This window comes from Typopeltis vanoorti, chromosome 6, assembly GCF_054136105.1.
Source record: "Typopeltis vanoorti isolate ZY-2024b chromosome 6, IOZ_Tvanoo_1.0, whole genome shotgun sequence".
Classification (NCBI taxonomy): Eukaryota; Metazoa; Arthropoda; class Arachnida; order Uropygi; family Thelyphonidae; genus Typopeltis; species Typopeltis vanoorti.
The window spans coordinates 65791040-65803179 of record NC_143554.1 but is presented as its reverse complement, the minus strand read 5'-3'; the positions used below and the strand labels follow the sequence as shown (position 1 = coordinate 65803179).

The 12140-nt window shown below is 37.0% G+C and overlaps 1 protein-coding gene across 1 annotated transcript in view; it reads left to right on the top strand.

Annotated features, from left to right (window-relative positions):
* The window catches only part of Nipped-A (Transcription-associated protein Nipped-A), a 936100-nt gene that overhangs the window by 715594 nt on the left and 208366 nt on the right, over positions 1 to 12140 (top strand). The window contains exon 49 of the mRNA XM_090393977.1: positions 7570 to 7705. Within this exon, the coding sequence (XP_090250103.1) occupies positions 7570 to 7705 (136 nt within the window). The remainder of the gene's footprint in view (positions 1 to 7569; positions 7706 to 12140) is intronic.

The following is a 12140-nucleotide window of genomic DNA, read 5'->3' as shown; positions in this document are numbered from 1 at the left end:
AATTCATATGGAATAAGGGAGAAATTAGTAGGAACACTAAATTAGCTGTATACAAGACAGTGTTCAAATCAGTTTTAATTTATGGATCTGAGAGCTGGGTCAGAAGTAAAACACTTGACCAATGACTAGAGACCGCAGATATGAGAGTCCTGAGAAAGATTATAGGCGTGAACAGATGGCATCAATGGCAATATCATATTAAAAATGAGGATATTAGGAAAGAACTTGACATTGTCAGCATCCAGGAATGTGTTAGCAGAGCTAATCTCAGGTGGTATGGTCACGTAAACAGAATGGCGAAGAAAGATTATCAAAACAAGTGTTCTCTGCCAGGTTGGCAGCAAAACGACCCAGAGGAAGACCAAGATATAGGTGGATTGATATGGTACAAAGTGCCTTAGACAATAGAAATATCTGATAATGTTGTAGTCTTGACAAGTAACAGACTGATTTGGGGGAAAATTGTAGATAAGAAGTTAGTGATGGTGTAATTTTTTTTTCAGTACTATCATTGTATTATTGTAGTACTATCATATCCTGTACACCCCTTGAGGGTACATGGCAGGAATTTGTTGATGGTGGTGGTGGTGGTCTTCCTCTCGGTCTTTTTCCTGCCATCTTGGCAATGAACAGTTGTTTAGCTAATCCTTCCTCTCCCATTCTATTTAAATGGCCATATACCACCTGAGATTAGCTCTGCTAACAATGTCAAGTTCGCAGGCGTAGACTTCTGTGGCTAATTGGTTCAAAAGATATATTTCGGTGATTACACCACATTTTTTTTTTTTATTAGTCAGTTATATAAAACACTGAAATAATAGTTCCCGACAAGTTTCGTAAATCGTAGGATTTACATCTTCAGGGGGTAAATAGTATAACTTAAAGTTTAAACAAGAGAATTAATAAATACAAATCATAACCGTCTGGCTATTCATAAAACTCAACAGAATGCAGATATATAACGTTATTGACGTTGAACAATACTGGACGATGTCACGTGTTCTCGTTCATACAGTCCCAGCTCGGATTGTGGTAGATTTTTTATTAGAGCTGACCACACTTGATGGAGAATTAAACCTTGATTTTTATTGCATTGGGTTGTGTTTTTTAGCCTATTAGCAGTTTCTTTAAATTTTCTTATATAACTGTTGTTGTTTTCTATGTATGACATCGTCGTTTTATGCCGGAGTACATCGTGTCCAGTGGAAGTGGTATGGAAAGCATGACCCGTTTTTTGTTCTCTTTTGTATTGTACATCTTTTTGGTGTTCAGCCATGCGTATTTCTCCAGATCTTCCTGTCTGTCCTACATAGCAAATCCCGCAAGAGCAATGGATTTTGTAGACTCCTGGTTTTTTAAGAGGATGATGAGGTGGTTTTGGTGGATGTAGGAATCTTGAGATTTTTTCTTATTTTTTTCTTGTTCTAAAGTGAATTTTATGGTATTGTGCAAATTGTTGAGATAATCTTTGAAATTGATAAGTTCATCTGTTGTTCCACTGAATATGATGAAAATATCGTCCACATAGCGTAGCCATATTTTTGGTTTTTTATGGTAATTCTTAAGAATTACCATAAATTGTTTTAATGTCAAGTTCATTCCTAATAGCCTTGTTTTTAGTATGATACTGCCATTGATGCAATCTGTTCAGTCTTCTAATCTTTTGCAGGACTCATATCTGTGGTCTGAAGTCTTTGTTTCTGGTGCTTTATTTCTAACCCAGCTCTCAGATCCATAAGTTAAAACTGGTTTGAACACTTTCTTGTATACAGCTAATTTAGTGTTTTTTGACTAATCCACTTCTGGATGAAGGCCTTTCCAAGATTACTCTAAAACTATCTGTCCATGGCTCTCCTTTCCCATGTGAATCTGATGATATTATCAATCTACTGTGATTTTGGTCAGCATCTTGGTTGTTTTTCCTCTTCTGAATCCAATCCAGTACTTCTGTTGTCCATTGTTGATCTTGTCCTTGAACAATATGCTCAGCTCATTGCCACTTCGGATGTTTCACTCTTCCTATGATGTGAGAGACTTTGGTTTGATTTCATATCTACAATTTCTTTTGTGATACCAAGCATACTTCTTTTCATGCTAAATTGTGTTGTTCTTAATTTTTGAATTTCCTTTGCATTTGGTGTCCATGTTTCACAGCCATATGTGAATATAGGAAGAATACATTGGTTAAAAACTTTTCTCTTCAGGCATAATGGTAGTTGGCTTTTGAATATTGAATGTAATTTTCCAAATGATTTCTGTCCATGCATCATGCATCTTTTAATTTCATCCATGATGTTTTGTTCTATTGATATTTGTTGTCCTAAGTATATGTAATGATCCAATTGTTTAATTTCATCATTATTGATTTTTATTATATCTGGTTGGACATGGCTATTGAACGTAACTTGGGTCTTCGTTAGGTTTTTCTTTATGTCAGTGCTGTTTTGCTAGCAATTTGGAGTTCATGGATACAAGTCTGTAATTCATGTGCAGTTGGAATAAAGATAGCGTCATCTACAAAGTGTAAATGGCTTGAATATCTTCCTTTTATCTTCAGACCTTTCCCTTCACAATCAAGAAGTTTGAATATTTCTTCTAGGCATGCTGTGAATAATTTTGGAGATATCGTGTCACCCTGTCTTATACCTCTCTGTATTTCTACAGTAGAGATGGTTTCCATTAAAATGAATTGCTACTGTGGCATTGGTGTGTGCTAATTTGATGGTCCTGACATACATCTCCTCCACTTGTTGGATTCATAATGCTTTAAGTGTTGCACAAGTTTTTACTGAATCAAAGACTTTCTCATAATTAATAAAACCAGGACATAATGATAACTGATATTCATTACACTGTTCAATAATCTGTTGTACAACTTAAATAAGGTCTATTGTACTAAAGCCACTTCGAAAGCCTCTTTTGGTTATGTTAAATCAAGAGTCATACAATGCCTATCAGCTTAGACTTTTGTAAACCACTGATTGTTTACACATCTAACTTCCCGCAGTCCAAGAATGTCCCATTTTAGTTGCTTTAGCTCGTCAGTAAGTTCAGTTAGCCATGCTTACTGCTCAGAGTCCTACAGTTTCCTACAAATTCCTAAAGTTCCAAGGTCTAGTTTTCAATGGGTTGGGTTGGTAGTTCATCAAGTCTTCTACTCTACCTCTCCTTTTTTATGTATCAGAATTAGGGTAGGCCTCTTCCATGTTCTTGGGTACATCATTTTTCTTCAGACATAAGGTAAATAGTTTTGCTAAGAGTTTATAATTTCTCCACCTGCTTTCAGCTATAACTCCATCCTCACCTGCAGCTTTTCTATTTTGCAAGCTGTGGATGCTTCACATAACTTCTTCTGGTAGAATCTGTGGTACTTCAGCTATTTCATGGTTTTCTTCTTCATTTAATTCATTATCCTGATATAATACTGAGTAAAATTCTTCAATTCTTTTTGCTATATCATATCTACCTCTGGTTATGGTCCCATCTTGTAGTTTGACTGCAACCATCTGTTTATTGCTGTTTGACTTTCTTGAGACTATGGTTGTTTTCAATTGTTTGTTGTATGAATTTACAATTGACTTTTCTTATTTCTTCTGTGATACATTTTCTGATCGTTTTGCACAATTCAGCTTATTCAATTTTATTCTGTAGTTTATTTGATTGTTTCATTTCTCTTTGTTTCTTCATAAGCTGTTTTGTTTCTTCAGAAATTTTGTCTTGTTTCTGTTCTGTGGTACCAGCTATTTCAAGTGAGCATTTTTAAAGGTTTGGGGTAATAATGTCATTACTTTATGATGGATCAGCATTATCATCTATAACAAGATTTTTAAATCTATTCTTTAGTTCATGTTGGAATATATCTTTCTTAATGTTAAGTTTGTGTACATCTATGATCTTCAAAAACATTTTTCTTCTTTCTTTTTGGCAGTTTATTTGAACCTTACTGTGTACCATACAATGGTCACTTTCACTGTTGAAGGTGTTTATAACCGAACATCAAACCGAACAAAGATATTTTCTTATTGCTGAGGATAAAGTCAGTTTCACTAGTTTTTCCATTTGGACTTTTCCATGTCCACTTCCTATGTGTTTTCTTTTTCTTGAAAAAAGAATTCATGATGTACGGGTTTTCTTTTTCTGCAAATCCTATTAAATTTGCCCCCCTATCATCTCTCATGTCATATCCAAAGTTCCTCATTGAGCTTTCATCTGATTATTATATACCAATTCTAGCATTAAAGTCTCCCATTACAATTGTGAAATGATGTTTTTCTTTATTGTAAAGTTGGGATACATCATGATAGAAGGCTTTAATTTCTTCATCTGTATGACTTATTGTTGGTGCATAGACTTGGATGATCTTATGAGTGTATCTTTTGAGATTTGAACAATACGTGCTATTCGATCAGATATATTGTCAAATTCTATTATGGTCTTCAATTTTTTGTTAATTATGAATCCAACTCCATTGATTCTTTCCTTATCATGGTCTCTATAATACAGTATGTCTATGATTTTTAAATGAATTTCTTCACCATTACGTCTAACTTCCCACAGTTGGAGAATGTCCCATTTTAGTTGCTTTAGCTTTTCAGTTAGTTCAGTTTGCTGTGCTTACTGCTCAGAGTCCTACAGTTTAAAGTTCCAAGGTCTAATTTTCAATGGCAGTGTGATCTGGTTACCTGGGGATTCTTATCACCCTCTGCCCTCATGTTTAACTGCCTGCTGCCATAGGTAGTAACAATCAGGCCTCTGGGGGAATGAGGGCCATTTTATTTCTGTTTGATTCATTTTGGAAGATTGGGCCATAAATTCACCATGCTGGCCCACTGCAGGTTGGTGAGTGTCGATATTTTCACATGGGATCACCAGTCCCAAAACCCGCTGGTCCACAGTTCTTTATTCAATATATTCATAACTGCCCTGATATCCAAAGTATGGTAGTCAGGTCCCCCCCCCCCCAATCCACCACCACCTAGGGAACATGCTCAGTAGCCAGTGGGATCACCATACCAGCTTTACTAATTCTGTCATCTATTTCCATATTTAATTTGATCTTTAATTCAATCTTCACTAAAACTTGTGCCTAATAGCTGAAATGTTTTACTTGTTCTCTCGTGTCACCATTCAGTTCATGATACAGTTGAGGTTTTCAATGTTTCTGCCCAAACATTGAAAATTCTATTATTTTCTTCAATTTTTTTAATGCCTTTGTCTTTTTTATTGCTGATTGCATACCAAATTTATTACAACAGTTATTTAATTTAGTCTGTGAATCTTGCAGAATTGTGCTGGATTTATTCAGAGTTCTAACATCATCATCTGCATAAAGTAAACAGCTAAGATTAACATTGCCAATTTTGATATCAGATTTAATACCTCTTTCTTTCATAATGTGATCCATATAGTTAATGAATAACAGAGAGAATAATGTACATCCTTGTCTAACACCAGATTTAACATCGAACCATCTTCCTGTACAGAAAGTACTATTGTCATTTCTAACTGCTGACTTACAGCTTAAATAGACTATGTATTGCTCAATATAATGTCCCATTTACACCTCTATTTGGCCTGAATCCAGCTTGTTCTTTATCAAGCTTCTATTCCACAATTGTTCTTAGCCATTTCTCAAGTATACTTTCATAAATCTTACCAGGAACACTCATTAGGGAAATATCTCACATTCAGTTTTATTTACCTTTTTATAGACAGGGGTACTATCAGAGCTCTGCTGCAAATCATACAGAATTCTACCCTCTGACCAGGCCTTTTGAATTATGCAATGCAACCACTGTAAAACTTTTATACCGTCATATTTAAGCATTTCTAGTCAAATTTCATCTACTCCAGCTGCCCTTCCACGTTTCAGATTTTTGATGACTTTCTACTTCAAGTATGGATATGTATTCTTGACTGCATTCTTGTTGAGAGTTTTCTACCATCATCCTGACACTGCTTCTTTTCATTCAGTAATCTTTCAAAGTAATTACTTCAGACACTAGAATATCTTTATCTTCAGTTTTCATGTCACCTTTATTGTCCCTGATTCCTTTTACAGTACTTTTTTCCTCCATTTCTAAGCTTTTTCAATAGCCTCCAGAGTATTTTGCCACTTTCCTGATATTTATTTTCTATGTTCTTACCAAAGTCATCCCATGACTTTTTTTAGCTACTTTTACACTGTGCTTTGCTTTCTTACATTTTTCTCTGTATTATCTAAGAACACAAGTTGACTTACCTCCCAGGAACGCTTCATATGCTTTCTTCTTTTTCTTGCAGACAACTCTGCCACATGCCTCTCTGGTTGATATTTTCTTCAGGGTTAGCCACTGAATCTCCATGGTTTGGTTCTTGTTTTCCACCTCTTTCATTTTTAATCCAATGATGTTTGTGTATTTGAGTCTGCAGTTCACCTCTGAAAGCTGCTCAGCTTTGATTCATTTTAAAACTTCCTTACACACTCTTCTTTTCAATATGAAATGCAATTTCATCCTGCTGAAAATGAGAATACATTCATGAACAGAAAACCAAAGTAAGAAACATCAGAAACTGCAACAAATACACCACTATTCTTAATATTACACTCAACAGGGAATTTTCATTTGGAAAAATGTCACCTTTCATTATCCAGAAGGGTTTGGAAGAATTGGCAGGATCTCCAAAATTTATAAAGAAACTGCATTCAGTAGATATTCTTATTGAAGCAGCTACAGTAAGACATTCAGAAAAACTACTCCATGCAACATCTATTGGGGAAATAGCAATTTTAGTCATCCCCCCCCCCCCCACAAAACTTGAAAGTTTTCTAGAGGCATAATATCAGAGCGGGTTACTCGATGAAGCTATATGCTCTGAACTCAACGACTAAGGAATGACAGCCATAATAAAAATCCTAATCGATAGGGAATGTCATCAATGACTATCATTAGCAGTGTCCTCCCTCCCTCCCTCCCTCCTCCTTTCTAAAAAATACTATACCCTTTGCACTTGATACCAGTAAGTATATCTGCTTTTGATAGCCAGGTCTCATAATGCCTACAATATGAGGTTCCAATATATTAAACAAAGCAACAAACTCTACTCCTTTGTTGCTGATACTCCTAGCATTCGTGTACAAACATAATGAGTTTATTAATATTAATAAATATCAATACAGTAATAAAATTGGGTCTAATTTCTAATGAAGTACTTTTAGTAGTGTACTAAAAATGCATAGTTTTCAATCATATATATATAGATTAAATTTGTTATAAGACCTTAATTTTTTTCTCTTTTGGTGCCAATTGTCACTTGCAACATTGAATTCACACATAAACACCCACTTCATTATGGAAGGTGGAAATCTTTTAAAATATTTTAAATTAAATGAAAGAAGGGAAAAAAGAGGGAGATAAACGATTGCAGAGAAACAGCCTGGAAATCTATAGTTTGTTAATTTAAAAAAAGAAAAGTAACTTGAAACATGGCTCAGAAGTTTAAAGCTGTTTTAGTTAATATAAGTAAAATTTTTACTGATGCATGGTTATTGTATTTTTTAATTTGAAAGTCCACTTATTTGCTCTTTAGGTGCTCTAAAGAACTGAATCAGTGGGAGTTACTTTTAGAATATGGCAGTTCTAAAGGCTGTAGCAATCCCTTCTTGGTTCTTGAAAGTGCTTGGCGTGTCCCAAACTGGACTCTTACAAGGGAATCTCTAACCCAGGTATGTTTTGTAAATATTTCTTTATCTAATCTTATTTGATAGCAGTTTTATTTAGAATTTCTTGTACTGTATTTTTTGTGAAGTAGTTCTTTTGAATATATTGTGCTCTGTTCACCCACCCTACTTTATCTATTCCCTTCTAGGTCATTATGGCAACAATTATGAACAGATTATTCTTTTTCATTACAAGTGGTTATTTGCAACAAAATGTGGACATTATCTAATATTGTCAGATAGCTGACATACTGGTAATAAGGACATAGTGAAAAATGAATTAAAGAATAAATTGGGTGGGATTGAAATAGATATGCAACCTTACTAAGCAAGAGATCAATATAAAGAAGATGTGGAAGGAATATCGTGAGAATAAAAGTGACAGGGATTATGAAATATATGAAGCGCAAGCCAGAGAAATTTGAGCATTTCAAAAGACTAAATCAGAGTATGAAAATAAATTGGCTATACAGACTAAATAAAGTCAATCCAAAATAATTTTGTTATGCCACAAGTAAAAGAAAGAATGAATGTGGAAGAATAATTTTACTGAATGAAGATGGTACTCTTGCATCAGAAGCAGATTTATTTATTCTTATGGCAAAAGGAATACAGAACGGCTACAGGTCAATGTCTAGTCTGGAAAGCCAATCCAAGGCCTCATCTGTCACCTTTGTGGATGACCTGTAGACCACCACCATGAAATTGCCACCTTGGGCAGTTGTTCACAATATGAGTAATCGTCTGAGCCTCAGGAGAACAATCACAATAAGGGTGGTCTAACAGCCCCCATTTATGTAGTAGGTAGCCGCATCTGCCCTGGTTAGTTCTGATCCTGTTGATTGATGACCAAATCTTCCCAGGAAGAGCAAAACCAGACTGCAGAGCACAGGGGATCTTCTACCAGGAAACCATTTGTTGGGAGATTTTTGGACCAGTATCCTCTCCACATGTCAGGTGTTGATGGCAGGCCAGATGAAGAGAAGTTCGTCCATGGACCAGAAAGACTTTCTAGATATTAGGCAAAAATTAGTTGTGATTTATGAGAGTCTGGTGCAGGGACAGGAGTGGGTTGCCCATTGCTTTATTAAATTCTTTAATCGAGGCTTGTCTTCTCCGTATGTTTGGTGGAGCAATGTTAGATAGGACAGGCTGCCAGGAGAGAGGGGTGCTTCCCACTAATTGTGCGCATGGTAGAGTTTAGCTGGGTGTCTATAATGTTAGTGTGTGTGCACTACTTTCCAAGACAGGGGTACAATATTCTGCTGCAAAGAATGCGAGGGCTAGTGCAGACGACCTTAGGACTTCTGCACCACAACCCCAGGTTGTTCCAGCAAGCCTTGAAATGATATTGTTTCTTGTTTTAATTTTGTTGGAGAGGTTGGTGATGCACCTTTTATAGGTCAGACTTCTGTCCAGGCTCACTCCAAGGTATTTCGGTGAGGCTTGTGTTCTACCATTTTTTCACAGAAAGAAAGTTTGAGGTGTCGATTCGCCTCTGCGTTGTTCAGGTGAAATACTGTGGACACAGTTTTTGTTGGATTTGGCTTCAAGTACCACTGCTTGAAGTACTCTTCCAGGATGTTCAGGTCTGTGTTCAAGGTTGATTCCAGATTGGCAAAGGAGGTAGATTGATGTAGGATTGCTAGGTCATCAACATACATATACTTGCTTCAGCTGGTACATGGTAAGTCGTACACGTAGATGTTAAAAAGTAAAGGGGATAACACAGAGCCCTGAGGGAGACTGTTGTGAAAGAATCTGGGCCTGCTCTTTTTTCCACCAAATATGGACCTGGATCTTTGTTGGAGAGAATGGATTCAAAAAGCTGTAAAGTTTTTTTACACCTTATAATATTTCCTAGCTTTAGGAGGAGGCCCCTGATCCAGACTGTGTTATAAGCTGATGTTAGGTCAATGAAAGTGGCTCCAGATTTAAGTTTCTTTTGGAAGCTTGCTTCAATCTGTGTTGCCAGGACCTGGTCACAGCAACTCTTCCTGGCCTAAAGCCAGCTTGTTCATTCGGGAGTGCTCTTTCGATAAGTGGCGAAATTCTTTTAAGGAGAATTCTTTCAAAGAGCTTAAAGGTGGAACAAAGCAAGGAGATAGGCTGTAGATTTTTCACATCATTTGGATTTTTCCCTGGTTTGGGCATGCAATTATTTTTGCTTCCTGCCACAGATTTTGTAGTTTACCGGTCATTATAATTTTTGAGAAAAGGGCAGCCAGCCATGTTTGGCCTTGTTGACCGAGATGTTTTAGAAACTCAGGGAGGATACCATCCACTCCTGCAGCCTTGCCATTCTTGGTGAGTTTTAAGGCTACCTCTACCTCTTTCTGAGATACTAGGTGTACAAGTTCATGAAGCCCGGGGCCCGTCTTCAGGATTTGTCTGATGGCAGATTGCACAGTAATTTTCCTGATAGAGCTGGGACGTATCTTGAAGGTTTTCAATGAATGATTAGCCATTTGATCAGGTGTTATCTCTGTTGTTTTGTGTGTTGTTGGTTCTGCTTCACCTAATTTTCTCAGAAGTGACTAGCTTTTCTGGCTAGATGTGGTTAAATCGAGTTCATAGATAGCTGCAATCCATCTTTCATGGCTGTTTTTATCCAGCATTGCTACGAGCTCTTTAGCAACAGTTGGGTCTTCAGTTTTTTCATATTTGGCTAAAAGTTCCTCAGTTTCTCTACTCCAGCATGGGATGTATTGTTTTCTGTAGCCTCTAGGAATAGAGGCTTTGGCTGCAGTTTTGTTTAGTTTAACAAATCTTGGATAGCAATTAGGAGTGGGTGGAATTTCTCTAATGGTTTGCTCAGTTTGTTTCTGAAATGCATTCCAGTTTGACCTGCGAAGGTTCCATCTAGTGATTGGTGTTCTGTTGATAACTGGGATTGATGTGCCTGTCTTTATTAGTGTAGGACAGTGCTGACTATTAGGGAATCGGTTGAGGATGGTTCTGGTTGTTGGCAGAGGGTTGTCTTCAGAGCCTTTAGAGAATATACACAGATCTGGGGTGTAGGTCATGTTCCATCTGGCTGAGTGGAGAGTGTCTTCCTGCTTGTGCATCATAAATCAAATGCACATTATATGTATCCATCCAGTTAACTAGATTATTACCGTCCCGGTTGTTAGAGGAATAGCCCCACATGATGTGATGAGAGTTGAAGTTCCCAACATAGATAGCAGGGTGAGGTGGTGGTGGCTGGTCCATCTGATCAGGCCATGATTGCGATGCGATGGTGGTTTGTACACATTGTAGTGGTGGTATTTTGAACTTTTATGGAATATTCTGCATCAGGTACACATTGGGTTATGTCCTTGAGGCCAGGCCGGATGTAGGTTGCCAGGCCATGCTTGGGATGGCAGTTATAAGACATGAGGCCTGAGATCTGTAGTCTATTGAGGGCTGTGTCAGGCACATGGGTTTCCTGGAGAGCCAAGATGTCAATTGCCTTGTCTTTGGCTATTTTGCAGATGCTTCGGCTTTGGATTTAGATAGTCCTTCTATGTGTTAGCTTAATGAGAGCTCACTTTGCTAAGATATATCAACCAAATTCAGCACTAGTGACAAATGGAATATCAGTATGTATGCTAAAGGAATGTTCAGTTGAATTGGCTAGGCCTTTGACATATATGTATATATACCTTGATTCTCAGTTCCGGAAAGATACCACGATAGTGGAAAGAATGTGATAGTCCCATTATACGAGGGTGATGCAAAGATTATTGTGTCTAACTACTGACCTATCAATATCTCTGGAGTGATGGTGAAGATTTTAGAGAAGTTGGTAAGCGCTATCATACAGAAATGGTTTGACAGATAAGTTACACTGCATGGAATAGCATGGGCTTACTAAAGGGAGAACATTGATTGTTTTAGCCATTTGCTTATGTTTTATAACACTGTTACAGCTGAGTTGATAAAGGAAATGGATACACTGTGATGCTGTTGATTTTTTAACCTAATAGACAAGCTTAGGTGTTGGATGTTATTCATAACAGTATTAACACCAAACTAAGGAATAAGGGATAATTACCTGAAAAAACGTGTTATAGAGGGGACCAGCAGTTTGAGAATGTTTCATCTGGTAATAGCATCAGAAGATATATCCATAACCAAGGTAGACACTCTGTCTCCAATTGGAAAGAGTGACCATGCAGTCTTGTTTTGGGAAGTTGTCAAACATGTGGAATTCTCTGTAAAAAAAAAAGTGTTTAAGTTGAACTATAAATCTTGTAATTAGGTTCGACTTAGGAGGCATCGTAGAGCAGTGCCATGGTTTGAGAAGCTACAAGGAAAGAATGTCAGTAATGCATGGGAAGTGGTAGATTGAGAAATGCAGTATCAGACTGCATACCCAAGTCAGGAGGATAAGCTATGTGGGGATTAAGTGGATGAGTAGAGGTATAAAGTAAGGGCTACAAAAAAAAAGAAAACA